Source organism: Chelon labrosus (assembly GCF_963514085.1).
Source record: "Chelon labrosus genome assembly, chromosome: 11".
Classification (NCBI taxonomy): Eukaryota; Metazoa; Chordata; class Actinopteri; order Mugiliformes; family Mugilidae; genus Chelon; species Chelon labrosus.
In genome coordinates, this window is record NC_140344.1 from 12,323,755 (window position 1) to 12,340,497 (window position 16,743).

At 40.3% G+C, this 16,743-nt stretch overlaps 1 protein-coding gene across 1 annotated transcript in view; it reads left to right on the plus strand.

The window, feature by feature from the left end:
- tp53i11b (tumor protein p53 inducible protein 11b) overlaps positions 1–15,320 on the plus strand; it is a 32,872-nt gene extending 17,552 nt beyond the window's left edge. The window contains exons 2-7 of the mRNA XM_084555678.1: positions 4,273–4,410; positions 9,953–10,011; positions 10,161–10,209; positions 10,464–10,560; positions 12,089–12,190; positions 12,713–15,320. Coding sequence (XP_084411804.1) covers positions 4,282–4,410; positions 9,953–10,011; positions 10,161–10,209; positions 10,464–10,560; positions 12,089–12,190; positions 12,713–12,846 — 570 coding nt within the window. The 5' untranslated portion in view covers positions 4,273–4,281 and the 3' untranslated portion in view covers positions 12,847–15,320. The remainder of the gene's footprint in view (positions 1–4,272; positions 4,411–9,952; positions 10,012–10,160; positions 10,210–10,463; positions 10,561–12,088; positions 12,191–12,712) is intronic.
- Positions 15,321–16,743: the final 1,423 nt, after the last annotated feature.

Here is a 16,743-nt window from a genome sequence, read left to right on the forward strand (position 1 = left end):
TCACACTGAATCTTATTTGTCGTTGGCTCACAGAAGTCATTAGGATACAGCAACAAGGGACTGGTGAATGTCAGTATGTCTACAGTTGGATTTAAAGTCCCGGATGCCACCAAAGTAGGATTCTTCCTCTGGGGACTGTAATGTCCAAATTTCATGGCAATCCATCCAGCAGTTTTTGAAAAAAACAAAAGTGCCATCCATGGAAAAAAATGTATCCACATTCCTTTTTCTGGTTTACGGGAACCCCTAACAAACACGCATCTCCTAACACTGTTAGGGCTTCTGGGATTCAGTAACGGTCAATGATGCTTGATCTAATTGCAGCAAAAACACAAGAGCCCAGATCCTCATGTCCTCATCTTTAAGTTATGCTGTGCTGAAGCTCCAGTATTCCTCAGGGCAATAAGAAATCCATAGCATTAACACTAACCATGAGCAGTAACACATTTACTAGGGTCAGTAATTCATTTTGAGTGTCTACAAGAGACAGACATTTCATTGAGGATGAACTACTCGTACTTGTTTCTAGGGTCTGTTCTGTTGAAGTGTTGTTTTGCCTGTTATCTTCCCTTGGCACTATACGGTGCTGCTAGATATTCCAGACATGGTGGTGAAGGGATTTAGGGCTATTGAGCAAATGTGTCCTCTGTTATTTATGGAAAAGAGAATGAGATGAGCAGGCTGTAGAATCTGCTTTCTTATTTTGAGTAACACATTTGTTCACAGTTGCTCCCCCACACCCACACACTGCTTTGTTCCTATGATACAATTATTATTATTTTTTTACAGAACATCTTTTTATTCACTAACCAGCCATCTCTCGGGAGTTCGCACCTTTCTCACATTGTCTTTCTCCTATGTTTAGCAGCTTCTAATTTCCATTGCACATGTTCTGTCACAAAACGAGAAGGGCGGAGTGAGCATCGTTTGTAACTCGTTATCATATACCTAGGTTTTTGGGCATGTGGTGTTATTTACCCCTCCCCTCAAGATGCAGTATCAACATTTTGTCCACACAGATCTAGGTGTTTAAAAACCATTAATAATAACCGTTTTTTTTCCAAAGTGCTTCTGTGTTCAGCTCCCATTTCTTTTCTCACGAATCTTCTGCTTCTGCATCATCTTCATAGAAATCTGAGTGTTGAAATTTTAATCACCGGTGTCTAAAAAAATAAACTTCTGTCTCAGCTTCTCTGCTCTTAGCTTGTTTTTATCCCCCTCTCTTAGGTCACTCGATAATTGATTATTTTACGTGACTCATACCTTGTGCTCATCTTTGATGCTTCTATCGTCATCCAGGTGAAATGTTGTTTGGTACTTTGGGTTTATGTTAAACTTAAAGCAGTAAGTTCACATCTAGTGTTGTAACATCACATTTAATTATTGTTGTTTATTAAGAAGGCGGTTACCTTACCAAAAATATATGCACCTTTGACATTGAAAGAGTAAGTCCCTCTTTAATTCTTATTCTCTTAAGAAGCCCCTCTTTGGGAAAGCAAGTCTCTGCTCCAGTTAACTGGAAACAGATCAAAGTCTCTTAATTTATCTTAAAATGTCACCTATACCAGCAATGAGAATGACTGCACAGTCTCTAGTGGCTCTCAGCCTGAGACATCGTCGTCAAAGGTGGTTTCAATCATGAAAGGTGCTTCCAGTAATGAAGAAGCGATTGGTCCATTGGCAGTTGCTAGGCAACTGCATCAGCATTACTGTTGCAAGTCAAGGAGCGCTGGTAGGGAGATATAAAGAGAGAGACGTGCGAGGGTATTTTAGCTTGGGGATTTCTGCCTGCATAAAGGTGCTCCTAATGTACTGTTTTATTGCAGATGTTGATGATTGGTGGTCATGGTGGTGGAGAAAATCAACAGCGAAGGATCCACAAAGTCATTACTTGAGTTTTTGTGTACTGTGTAATTTACAGGAGCATAATGCTGTGAATGCCTCCTCTTGGCGGCTCAGACAACCCCAGTGAAGTGGTGATAAAAGCAGGCGATGAATGGGTTGTTTATTTTTTTGTGAATGGAAAGGTTGGATGATACAACTGGTCAATTTTCTGCATGAACTGAGGCAAGGTTTGAGATGGAATTGGCTAAAGAAAATGTTTCAGCCATAATTTAGGGATAATGCATATGCAAATGTCACATTACAAGGATGCAGTGTAATCAGGCAAACTGGGCTGACCTTTATATGCTTGATTTTACTGCTTGACAATACTAGTAACACAATTTAGCCTGAGGCCAATGTCTCTTGGCAATTATTCAGGAGTAATTCACAAATTCACTAAGCATAAAAACAACGGTAATTCACTGAGCAGAGCAAACATGAAAATAAGCATTTTGCATCTGACTTTTAAATTTGCAAAGAAGAGAAAACATGCCGATCATGCATAACATTATGACCATCTTCCTAATAATGTGTTTGTCCCCCTTGTGCACCCAAAACAGTTGTGACTCATTAGAGAATGGACATGGGCCTTCTGTCTGGCGACAGGATGTTGTTAGGGGGGGCCTTTGGGTCCTGTTGGTTGAGGGGAGGGGCCTCTGTGGATCAAGCTTGTTCCTGTACATCCCCCAGATACTTATCAGTTTGGGATCTAGTGAATATGGAGGCCAGATCAACACCTTGTTCTGTTTTTCATGTTTTTTTTTTAGGTGTTCCTAAACTGTTTGTGTGTGTGCCTGTGTCAGGCTGCATCCTGCTGGGGATGGCTGCTGCCATCAAGGAGTGTCTTTGCTACAGGGTGGGCGTGCCTTTTCTGGTCTATAGGCTGGTGACATGTATAAGTAACATCCACATGTAGGCCAGATCCAAAAGTTTCCCTGCAGAACATTGAATTGTCACAAGATGGTCAATGTTATTTACTTCACATGTCAGTGGTTTTAATGTTGTGGCTGATCGGTGTATCCCATGAAGACTGTTTAATTTTTTTGCAGGGCTGCTGTATGGAGTGCTTTTGCATGTGTGACATTGTGTTCGCTCGCAGTGTCGTTTTATAAAATATTCAGACAAGCTTGGCAGTTTGACCTCCTTGACCAACCAGCTGTATGTATTGTATAGTACTGTTCATATTGTTGTGTTTTTTTTTACTTTTCCTGGGGACATAGCCCTCTGTCAGAAATGCTTTCCTCATCCTTGGGAGTGGAGTTCAATAATGCTCTTATTTTACTCCTCCAGAGTACTTCCCTGCAGATTACACATCAATTCTTACACAGGCCCTTCCATTGTTTCCATGTGTGCACACGTTTGTGCATTCATTGTTGCCTCCTGCTGAATCACAGCGGAGGTTACATTATTGAGTCAATGAGGAGCTCTCTTGATTTGACAATTGCTTGTCCCCATTTAATCCACGGACACTATTCATTATTGCTGATCGATCGGACCACTACGGTGCATCCTGCCATCACAGTTAACAGGCAACAAAGGCAGAAAACTACTAGGAGTCCATATATCTATATGTGTTTATTGTTGACATTTATCTACAGCCTTTTGTGATCAATAGTGCCATGCGTAAAAACATCGTTGTTTGAATGTTTAGCTCAGAGGCTTTATTGAGAATAAGAAGATGTAAGCTTCCTACGCAAGTACACAGTGGCATAAAAACAAGTTGGGTTTAATAGGACAAAATACAACATGAGAAAGCAGATTTATTCATTACTGGAAGAAAAACCACCATTGTCAGTTTAAACAAGCCGTATATATGTGTGTAAACTACTTTAGGGAACACTGCTGTGTAGACAATACAGGCTGACATCAAAACCATCTTCCTCTTACTGAGTTTCATGTTTTTATTGGAACTTTGAATCGATATGGACAGTGAGACTGTCTGTCTTCAGGGAGTCCAGATCCATTTACACGTATTTGTTTCTATATGTGTCTGTAACAGCCTGTCACTATCGGATCCATTGACTTTCTCAGCATGCACCTGCGTCCGTTGGACATCTGGCTCTTGCTTACAGCCTGGCTTAAGAGAGAGGTTTAATGGTTGCCTGTACTTGCTAGACCCGTATTATGTAATTGTGTTGCATAAGTCATGTCCTCAAGGGAATCATTTGTAGATTGGTAGATACAGTACCTCTTCCTGACTGTGCCAAGAAGTGTCTTGTTGAGAGACTTCACTGATGTTTTTTTAAACACACTGATCGATGTTGATATTTTTTTTAGTTTTTCTTTCGTTATTCTTCCTCTTTTTCTGTGTCATTTGTTTATTATTATTTATTAACTTTCCCCTCCAACGATACCAACCATGTGCCTCTCTTTCCACTTCTGTTTTAGGCGTGTACGATGGCATCTAAACCTCACGCTCCTCTAATGAAGAAGCACAGTCAGACGGACTTAATAAGCCGTCTGAAGAGCCGGAAGATCCTCGGAGTTGGTGGCGAGGATGATGATGGCGAAGTGCACCGCTCAAAGGTCAGATTACTTCATATGATCTTATTCCAGTCAATTTGCTTCAGTAATGTAGACATCAGGCTCAAATGGCAATAGTGCATTAGCACAACAAACAACTTGGTTATAAATGTAGGCAAGTGCTAAACTATCATCAGTCAGATGGATAATATTGTTGCAATGCATGAGCAAAAAATGGCACTTCACCACAGATGCATTTGTTAACCCAGAGAAGAGCTATGGATTCTTTTTAAAAGCCACAGTGGGCTGCTAATTGGCTCATCACTCTCATAGTGTCCCATTGTGTGCATTTGCTCGTTATGCTTCGGTGAATCTAGATCATGTAATCTTCCGAGCTCTTGCAGCTCCACTGAGATGTGACTGGCTCTCCTGGGAGACTGCCTGCCTCTTACTTTTCATCTATTGTATTCCTGTATTTGCACATGCATATGGACAGCGCGTGCCGAAACATAGCAGCTGGTTTACGCCAGGAGACACAAAATCCCTTGTCGCATTCATTCATATCGAGCTCCACAGTTGCAAAATGACAGTAATGTCTTGTTCCGCTTCACTGGACTCAAATATCACATATCAAATCAAATATCACAATTTTAATAATTTTTGTCTTTTATATCAGATAGCATTACAAAGAGCAGAGGCACGACAGACCGTTTCTCACTGAAATATTAATCAGGCAAGTGGGAGAAGGGAACAGAACAGAAGGGAACAGGCATACGGTGGTGGCTGAAGGCTTGTGATGAGATGTCGGCCCCCTTTCCCTCTGCCCTCCTGAGTGTTTGTTTTCTCTCTCAATGTTTTACCACGGAGTCTATCCCAGACATCTGCCACTCAGATCTCCTCTACAGAGAGTACTGATGGAAGCAGATACATAGACTGATCAAAAGAGAGAAACGCTTACTGTCTCGGTTTCTGTAAATACGCCGATTTGGATCTAGCATTCGTGTGGATGTTTCTTAGACATGTACCACCCCCCTGGACCAGAACAGGCACCCCCACCTCATAGCAATGACACTCCTTGATGGCAGCAGCCATCCCCAGCAGGATGCAGCCTGACACAGGCACACACACAAAAATGGTTTAGGAACAAGTCAAAAAAACAGCACAAGGTGTTGACCTGGCCTCTAAATTCACTAGATCCCAAACTGATCAAATATCTGGGGGATGTACAGGAACAAGCTTGATCCACAGAAACCCCCTCCCCTCAACCCATAGGACCTAAAGGCCCCCACTAACTACATCCTGTTACCAGACACCACAGGACACCCTCAGAAGACCCATGTCCATTCTCTGATGAGTCACAACTGTTTTGGAGGCACAAGGGAGACCTACACAATACTAGGAAGGTGGTCGTAATGTTATGTCCGATTGGTGTAATGTCTTGCAGTTAGACACTGTAATGACTGAAGGGTATTTTGAAAACACTCTGTGCAAATGTTATCTATTAGTGGTGTTTTAAAAAATGTTTCCCTATTTAAATGTGACATTGACCCTAATTTAAAAATAAATTGTCGCTGGCACGATGTGAAATGGTCACTTGTTCTCCTCCATTGTGCTGCTACGCTTGTTTTTCCATTTGTCCTTGCTAAAAGTGTTTTGTGAAGTAGAGGCCCAGTGTGATCTAAAAGTAAGGTTAGCTTGATAAGCGTTGGATTGGAGAGGAAGCAGTTGACTTTATCCCTGTACTCGCTGTAAACAAAGGAGGGAAGTGCTCCTGTATTCCGCTGACTGTGTCTTCCTGCCTCTTCCTGCCTCCTTCACTACTCAGAGATAAGAATATTGTTTCTTTTACAAATACTTAAGTGAGAGAAGCACTTTGTGCTTGTACCTGTGCTGCCTTATGTGAGTTCAGCTCTTACTGACAGATCCTTGAACCCACTAATCCGGTGCTGAAGCGCTAAGGTGATTTTACACCAACCTAGCTATGCTAGCATGAACCCACACTTTCATAAATACATATCATAGTTTATTGTAATATGATGAATGTTGAGACATATGAAATGGTGATTAGCATCTGCTTATTTTATCTGCACGCTGATATCCCTCAGATGAAAAGCGTACATACTCAGATAATAGCGTCTACATCTGAATATTTTTCCGGTCTATGGTTGACAAATGGCCCTTTTGTTTGCTGAATGTCGCTGGCTGAGTGACTGATGAAAATGCCAGAGCATAGCAGCTGTGATTAACCATCTCTCAGCACTAACAGCATTGTGTATTTATTACTTTTCCTGTTTCTCCCTCTCTCCCCGACTCCCTTCCGGCATTTCCACCCCAAGCCAGCCTGGTGCCATCAGCTGACGCTCAATTCCCTTTGAGTATTTCTCATGCCAGTCATGAATATTTATGTGTTCCTGTCAAGAACTGCCCCTGAAACCATGGCACAGGAAGCCTGATTCACCTGCTCATGTGATCACAGCTAGCATAAATGGATTTGTGTACAGGCACTTTTGCTGCAACACAAGAAGGGATGTTTTCTTTATGTTAAGAGTTTAACTTTAAGTGAGTCTTCTTAAAGCTTCTGCCCTGAGTTCAAAGACAGTGTCTGAGGTAAAGTCTCGCCCCTTCCACTGGACAAAGTAAATTAGTACAGTAACCAATGGCAAGAGACAAATCATTTTTTGATCCTATTTGAATTGTTGTAAAGTAAGTAAAAGTAGTTTTGCAAGTCAGTGAAGTCACAGTAAAGATAGTAAAGTACCATTTTGTTTTATGTGGAACCACTCTGTGAAGTACATCTTCACCTTGTTGTTCCACATCAAGAGGAAATGTATCCAGTTCACTATGAACTCTGCTTCTATATGTAAAAAAAAAAAAAAAAATGCAAATTAATTTCCATCTAGTATGGAATATGTATACAAACAAAAACACAACAAAATCATATCATGATATGATTCCTCTGAAAGTCCAGAAATGCAAATATAGAGTTACTCCTTGCCAAAAAGTGATACTTAATGGTATGTCGAGCTAGTGAGGTGCTATCTGTTGCAGGGGAATTAGGTCTCAGTTTTACACAGGAACAATGGAAGAAACACTCATTTTAATATTTCTGGTATATGACATGAATCATTTTCTTTCATTCGCTCTGACATTTCACAGGAATGTCCAACAGAAAACCACTTTCCAGCTGATAGTGAGTTCCCTGCAAACACTGCGAGCCAGAAAATGATTCATCTTCTCTGCCTTCGTGGTGTTCATGTTTCAGTGTATTTTTAGTCTCTGTGATGCTATGTCTGACCTCAGCACAAGACCACCTTTTGAGGGAAAAGACATTTAATGATGGGAAATCATTGATGTTAGGAAAAATTATAGGACCTTTAGGGCTTAGGTGGAGAAATTCAATTCAGCAGCCTACAACTGTCATATATCTAGGGGCTGGCAGAAAGTTTATCTTTCCACTGATCTTTGGACTGTTTGTTTACCTTCCTGCACTTGTGGATTTCAGCATAATTTGTAAGCGGTATACAGTCCTTACAGTAAAGTGGATCTTGGAACCTGTTAATTATACTCTAGATTGAGGTTTAAAGGACATATGTCCTTTCTTAAATTCCAAAATGAACCCTCAGTGGTGCTTTAGCCAACTCATTTTGTTTATTTTGCACCCAGTTTTGCTATGGACATCACATCAGGGAATCAATTCCTGAATCAACAAAATGACAGTAGTGAACATTGTTAAACAGCTGCAAGAACATGTCAGTACATCGACTGTGTAAATATGCTGAATATGTTGTCGCCTCCTTTTTTTCTCTATTTTAGACACATTCGTTATTTCCATATCTTCCTTTTTTCTGTTTGCGACATCATACAAGGGTGAGTTCACCCCAATTATGTCTCCAGACATTTTCCAGAAAATGTCCAACAAAGGCCAATCCCGATTGTCAGATTTGCGGGAATTCTTTAAACACAGAACTAATGAGATGCATGCTTTGTAAAACTGTAAGGGCAAAGCACTGCAGCACAAACATTATGAGTGAGCACCTCAGCAGCAGCGTCTGCCTTCTGACCTCAAAACGAGCCATCAGTATCAGAGTTTGTACTATTTAAGTGAGTTTTGTCCTCCTCCTGTTTGTTCTCATCTGTTGCATTTCAGACAAGAACTCAACAAAGACTCTCCAGAGCAGATGCTAATGGCTAGTGTGGCAAAGCTGCTTCCCAGAGCATTTACTAGTTGTAACCTACTTATTTCTGCACATATAGACCTATAAAACTAACCCTTTACATATGAATATTAGAGGTGCATTTTGAATTCAAATCAAATATACGAAAAACGTTTTGATAATTAACAACAGAACATAGTCAACCACCTGTTTCCTATTAGATCTACGCTAGATCTTAACTTTTTGTTGCCAAGTTCAAACTGGGCTCTTCATTCATACATATCATGGTAAAATTATACGTCATTATAATTATTGAATAAAAGTTTAATGGGGGAATTTCTATTGCTTTGTGGTTCATCAAAGGAACAGTCGATGGATTAGTCCATTGAAAAAGTAATCAGAGTTTGTTGATGCACACATAGACCTACTAAACATAGATTTCCATTAATGTTAGACTCTAAACTGCATTTCCTATTAAATGAATATCATTAGGTTAAAGTTTGAAATGTTTCTTCATTCAAAGATTTCATGTTAAAATATTTTATTATGAGAAAATGACTGAATAAGAGTTTTAAAAAAAATCATTGAGTCATCAAAAAAAGTTGGATTAATGAAAAATGATTGTCGTTAATGTTTTCTAATGTGAAATTCATAGTTCCTGGGGTGATTTATCCAATCAACAATCTGAAAGACTAAGTTGCCATTTTGTGTTGTAAATGATGAATTGATTACATCTTCACAGCCCTCAAGTGGTTGTAAATGTTTGTTGTGTCAGAGGGAACGGTTTGAAAATCAAGTTGCTTTTTGTTTCCAGCTTCTTGTAGCTTCTGAGATAACAGATATTGCCATGTGTCCTTCTGATACTGCTATAGGATAAGATTGATTCTGTGTGACATTTACTAAAATATGAATTATTCTGTATTTGTGTTCAACTGGAACCAACTCTTGGTCACGTAGAAACAGCATATGTTCGGTTTATCTGACATTTCTTTCACTGCGTCAGACTTTCAGGATTATAAATGGAGTTGTGTGTGGTACTAGTTGCTAGGATTTGTGGCAAGTAATGCTTTTCTTCTGGCATACACATGGAAGTTATTCACCCAGGAGCCACTGCAAGATGTTGTTATGGCATACTCTCGTAATCTTCAGAGGTAATTAAGGAGGTGACGACACTGATGTTCCCTAATTAACATATTAATTGGCCCATCTCTGACACTCAGCCTCTTCTCTTTTCTCCACTGCATTGTGTGTCATGCACTTCTTTCCCAGTAGCTTGCCACAGATGTGTCCACGATAAATCCATGTCCACGGAGGGCATTTTAATTTTGGTTATGTTGTGCTTTGTTGAAGGTTGTCACAGTAAAGATGACATAATTGCAATTACGTTTTACCTTCTCATGCCTCTCATAACTCATTTCCTTTTTCTTTTGTCTTGCCTTGTTTGCTCACAGATCAGTCAGATGCTCGGAAATGAGTTGAAGTTTGCTGTGCGAGAGCCTGTTGGCTTGAGGTGAGATTTCAGCTGTTCGTTTTACTCATTGTAACAGCCCACGGTTACCTCGGCAGACTGTGTGAGGTCATCTGTGTAGTTTCCAGCGGAGTTCAACATCTTGTTAACTCTGAGAGAACACCTTTTCAATCAATATTTGCTCTTCTCAGGGTGTGGATCCTCGTCTCAGCAGTGGGTTTCACAGTTATGGCCCTGATGGTAAGTGTTGCTTGAATTATAAATAGTGAAGAAGTTGTTTCACATTCATAGCACTGAAATTTCACTGTAACCAGTGAGGGACATCTGGTGAAACAACTCCGTCTTTGTCTGCCACACCATCTAAATTTCTCAATATCCTCAGTGTTCAGGCCATGCACAGTAATACTAACTGACAAACAGGAAGACCTCAGGAAGACAGTGTGCGGTTGTGTTAATGTGTTTGAGCTGTGTTGTGCTTTTGTTTCACTATGCAGGCTCTGGTGTTTCCCAACCAGCTATATGAGGTTATTTTTGAGGAGGAGCTCTCCACAACTAGCATCTCTATTCGCCTGTATGGAGGAGCGTTGCTCAGTAAGTAAACAGGCACTGAATATACATCATGAATGAGTGCATACATGATGCTGACACACAATGTTTTAATATACGCTATATTTATGTTTGTGCTAAAAATACACTCAGCTCAACTGCATGTGGTCTCTTGTGATAATGACTTGTATCGCAGTCATTGCAACTCACACACACTCATTCAGATACAGTATAAAGAACTCTATTATTGCTTCAGATTCATTCCTTTGGGGCACAAACAGAGGCCATATAATTTGGTTCAGTTCTGTGTATCTACAGTTCACTATGAGGGCATGTTAGAGGTGCAAAGTCCACTTCTACAGCTAATGCTCTGGCCGCATCTGTCTCTGTGGCCTCATATATCAAGTTTAGATCTAGTGGGAACAGAGTTGGGGATGCCAGGATAGTGTATGTTCTGTATGTATGAGTGTGTGCGTGAGTTTGCCTTCCTCCTCTCTGAGTTTGAACTCAGGGAGGAGGCAGTGTATTACGCTACTTTGAAATTGTGCATCTTTTTTTTGTTTCTTCTGTCCCACGTCATCCATTGAAGACAGCCCGTAACATATTGATCATCACATATGCCAAGTAATTACGGCATCTGTGCAAGCCTCTGCAAAGAATATATATTGAATATTGGGAGTAATGATTTTAATGGCCCTAAGAGACACAGCTGTCAGTCAGGTGATTACAGGGTGTTTGCGATGGCACTGTGACAAAGAGACAAAGACAGTTTGTTCCTCTGTAAGACTAGATTTTGATGGCTTAGTCATGTCATGATATTTGCCAAAATGCCCACACCCAGACCTTATATGGACCTTATATAGAGCATGATATGATGTAAGAACAAAAACCTATACTTCAGCACATTGTATGCCTTTCTTGATAAATCAACAATGTAAAATCAAAAGCAAATAAAATAATAACCCTCTGTCTTGTGACTGCAGTGCTTGAGGAGAGATATATCCTTAATCACGCCATGAAAGAAGAAATGAATGAACCAGCTTTAGGTTTTATAAGGCCAACTAAAGACAGGCTTCTGTAATATAAATGTCAGCAGAGCTGTGGGGATTAGCGAAGAAAAAGCATGGCATCTTACGGTATAGGGGGGCGAAGGACGGGGTCTCATCTGCCACACAGATGGAACCTGGCAGGGACACTATACAGTCCATCAGCCCTCCCACCTCACTGCCTACCCCTTCTCGTTTTCATAGTCTCACTGGTCTGTGTGGGTGGGAGTGAAAATGCAGGAAAATGAACTGGAGGGAGAGCAGGGAATGAAATGATTGAGCGAACACTTTTATCAGCATCAATGAGTCAGAGCATTTGGCTCAATCAATAGGCCAATTATCACATGTGTACATGGCATCACAGTTTAGTTGGAGTACAGCTGCCAGTAAACTCCTCTGGTAGTAGTTTTGTTAGTAGGTTTGTAGGAGTCCTCTTTTTCTTGAGTTTCTTCTTCTTCTTTTTTTCTTTCATTTTCATTCCCATGCCCCTTAACCTATAAATGCCCTTTTATCACAACCTTTTCCAGGCCTGGCCCTCATCATGTGGAACGGTCTCTACACAGCAGAAAAGGTCATCATCCAGTGGACTCTGCTAAGTGAAGCCTGCTACTTTGCTGTCCAGTTTCTAGGTGATTAACTTTTCCATCACACAGTTTTATAGATCTAGGCATGTCTTCTTGCTTCTAGCTGTGAGAAAGCTTCAGCCCTTTTCTATCTCACTTTGACAGAGAGTTGAGTTTTTACCAGTTTTACAAAAGGATGTGCTGATAGTGCCCTCTTGTGTTTAGTGTGTGGAGTCACAGCCTTTAATTACTTTTGATGATACCAGTCTTTTGGGGCCCATTTGAGGAGTTTCAGGTCACACAGTAATTCATGATATATTACACAGATCAGTAGGGGAAAAAACAATATCTATCAGTCTTACAGTTCAAACTTCCCTCTGTGTTTCTATCTTTCTGTCACATCTCAGCAAGGAAACACATCTGTGGAAACATGAGAAGGGAACTTTTTAAAAGGAAAATTCCTAAAAAGATTCTGACAGATTTGAAAGAAATGGGAATGTCTCCTTCAAGATACAATCTCCAATAAGTAGTCTTCCTTCTGTTGATATTAAGATCACATTCCAAGTAAATGTTGCTTTATGGTTTCAGTGACATGCATCACTTTAATGGAGCTCGGCATCCTGCCCAACGCCGCCATCCTCCTGCTCCTCAGTCGAATACTCTTCTTGGTGGTCACCGTTGCTTACTACTACCACCTGGGCCGAAAGCCCAAGAAGATCTGAGGTGACTGTGGGATACTTCCAGGGAGGGGACAGTTGAGCACAGATCACAAACGTGGGTTCAGAAGGTTTGGATTATTATTTGATTGGGGCTCGGATCATTACTTTGCCAGTCAATGCCCCCTGCCCCCTTCTATGGGACCTAGCCTTATGTAACCCCCAGTGTTTAACAGATGAGCACAGTCTCACGTCCCAGACTCTACAACAAGAACGAGAAACCTCATAGTGAATGTGACCCGACTCTTTCACTGGACTGTGAGGTCAAGCCCCTCTCGACACACTTCCCTCCTTTGTGCATTGCAGTTCTCTAAAGAAGGAGCTAGCAGTATGTAGTGCATTGCAATCTTGTGTCACCTAGTTATTTGACTTAGTATGTACAGTATAGGGTAATAATGTTCATGTACAGCCACATGACTTCCAGACTCAGTATTTGGTGTATTCTGTTAAAGATGCCTCTTGACACAGTTTCTTAATCACAATCAAGGACCAAGAGTTTGTGCTGTCATGTGTTTCCTGTTTTATGCTGTTGATGTATATCATACTGTACGTACGCTAAAGCCAAGCCTGCATACCTGAACTCATGCATGCCTTCTGACAGCTTTCCAGTGAACCCTAACAAAGGAAAAAAGCATGCTGGATGAGTGACAGTGAATCTTTTCTTACACTGCTTAAACCTTCTTAGTCAGCACTCTGAGGAAACTCTTAAAGAACAGTTTTTACTCTAAATCGTGGCCATCAATCTTATTCAGACTTCACAAAAACAAATGCTGAATTGAAACATTTTTCAGGGAAACATTTTGCTTTTATTCCTAGAGCTATCAATCAAAAGGTTCTCGCACAGTGAATGGGAATTGTTTTGTACAGAATATTTTCACTACTGAGATTAATACATACGTGTGAAGTGACTTGTACAGAAAGACAGCGTCCTTCTCTCCACGCAGGACTTTAGCCTGGGTGACATTCTGACCTGTACCGTAAAGATAGTGTGAGAGGACGAGCATGCAGCGTGCAAGATTAACAAACCTGAGCTGGCTCTTCTTTAGTGATGTAGCACAGATTTTTTTTTTTTTTTATTCAACGTACACCATATCCTTAGTCTTGCCTTAAAACTACTTAAAAGAACAGTCATCAACACTGCATCCTACTTCTTGTAAATATGTGAATAAAAGTATTTACTATTATGTGGTGTTTTTGTGAACCAAACAGGGAACTTATTCAGTATTAGTTAAGTGATTTTTCAAAGGTTAATCCTGCTCTCTGCGTGTTTTAAGTAACATTTGTGTTTTAACATCATGCATGCAATATAATCCGCCAAAAGAAATGGCTTAAGCTTTGTAGCAAGCTGTCACCAACTAGAAAGCACAGCTAGTAATCGATAAGATGCAAATAGCAGTGAATGGGTACAATAACCAAAAATGAGAAAACAAAAACCTGAAAAGGAAAAGTTGACCAATAGGGAAGTTAAATTATATATGCTTTATTACAATTATAACCCAACCTTTGACAGCTCAATATCCAGTCGGTCAGCTCAGCTTATTCTCTACCTCCCAATACTTGGCATGTCCTCAGGTACGAGACATCCCAGCTCAGCTTTCGAGCTGTGCCAGCAATGCTAATTTGTCAACTGTGATTTCTGCAACTCATACACTCTATAAATAGGGGACGTCTTTTGTAAACTTGAAACTTGAAACTTGAAACACCGTTTTGAGTGAAACGAGGATCATACCGTAGGTCTCCAAAGGTGGTCCGTATTGTTGCAAATGACCACATTGAGCTCTGCCCTAGAAGGGAGTGGTCCTGAGGTCGGAGTGATTGTGGGTTTGCAGTTGCAAGTCCAGCTCCGAAGGCAGATGTGCTTGTAACTTGGGCGAGCTTCGGTTCAGATAGGGAACGTGAAACATGGGTGAGGTCTCCCGTACCCCTGAAAAGTAGTAATTATCCTTTTTCTAGTGTTTAATTAGATGCAACTCTCCAGAGTGACACTGTGTGCCCCAACCTGCTTCGTCCTGACTAGCATGATAATTATGGACCTAAAGAGAAATGTCATTCCATTTCCGTCAATTCTACAAGCCTCAAATCATCAGCCTTGTGAAGTGTTCAAAGGTCTCTAAAGCAGGATATTTTTGGCGAGATGGACAATTTTGGGGGCGGGCAGAAGGAGGGAGGCAAAGACATGTCTCTTTCATCTTCCCGCTTCTCTGGCGTAAATATTACATTGGTAACTTGTGTCCTTGAAAATAGTAAGTTGAGCTGTTCCTTCCCTCATTCAACATATACTATACTGTTGTGAATAGCATACCTTGTATAACAGTTTCAAATTGTAGCATTGTGTTTTTATGTATATATGTGGTATATTGTACCTCAGCAATGCATTGTTATTTGTTTCCATTATTTAGTTTGAAATAAAGAACACTTGTTTATTTTGAAGACTTGCAGCGTCGATGCAATCACCTTGTTCCTTTCTGATAAAGATATATGTATATAAAGTGAGCCTTGGAATAGTAGTCAGAGAAGCAACTTTGGGACTCAAGCACCTAACCCCCAAACTGCTCCCAGGGCGCCACTCTTGTAGTTGCATTACACTGCTGGATGGATGGGTTAAATGGAGAGAAAGAAATTCCCCATGAGGGGTCAATATAGGGGAAAAAAGACTTGTTTGAACAACTTGTGGTTTTGCTACCACCATCTTACTTCCACCCAGAAACTCATCACTTATGTCTACATGGTTATTTGACACTAATTTTTATTTACAATACCCTCTCAAATCTGCCCAGCATCGAGTGAAAGACACTTATTTTAGCTCAGTTATTCAGTTAAACAGAAGGAAGGACGGTCTTGGATAGCTTCCACCTACCTGAAATAACATTAAAAGTAGAGCGCTTTTGGCAGGAGTTCCGGTTAAATTTGTCTGAATGCATCATTTCACAAACCAGAAACTGCAGCTTTAACATGTCCCAACAAAAAAACTTAAGAGCGCTTATGTAATCTCACATTTTGTTTAGTGTTTTCTGTTTTGCCGCTGTTCAACATGTCATAACATGATCTTGTCCAGGTCTAGACAAAGATCTTTCAGGAAATTCAGTGTATCATAGTCTAGCTTAACCTTTTCCACCCCATCCGAGAGCTCTTGTTCCTCTTACACACACACCGGGCAGCGAAGGTGAAAGGGGGGATTGTGTGGCCCAGGAAATATGTATGCAGTTAAGGTTGTTTATAGGCAAACGGCTCCCATGTGTCCCTACTTGTATGCATTTCCCCCATACTTTCCACCCAGTATTGAGTCCTGGTTTATTTCTTGATGCATTTTGGCAAAACACTACTGCAGAATGACGTACAATTAATCATTGAAAAGCTGTGTGAAATATGTATATAGTCATGTTTACCTAGCGACTGTTTATGATCAACCTACGACTAAGGAACAAGTAACTAAAACAACTGATCATTTCATTGAATCGTTTGTATTATATCACAGGCAACAGCTCACAATAACTTCTGTTGTGTTTTCCTCAAACGAAAAACAATAATTTTGTGTTTTAAAGGACTTTATTTTCTCACAGTCATCAATAAATGGTTGTATAATGTCAAAATAAAACCCCCAAACACTTCATGTGATCACGGTATTAATTTTATTATCTCCCGATAGATTATCACTAGTCAGTCTCTGCCAACATTTGACATCATCTGAGAAACATTATTATAGTCTAATGCAGCTGCAACCACATAAAAAATCTCTTAGACAATCAGCGTTTCTATAGTACTACTAAGATTAATAGTTTCCAGTATACTGTAGTACAATGAAGTAGAGGCTGCTGAATGCTGCTTATTCATACAATCAGATGATATAATAATGATGAGGATAATGCTTTTGTTTAGACAAGGAAGTATTTTTAAGATACAACA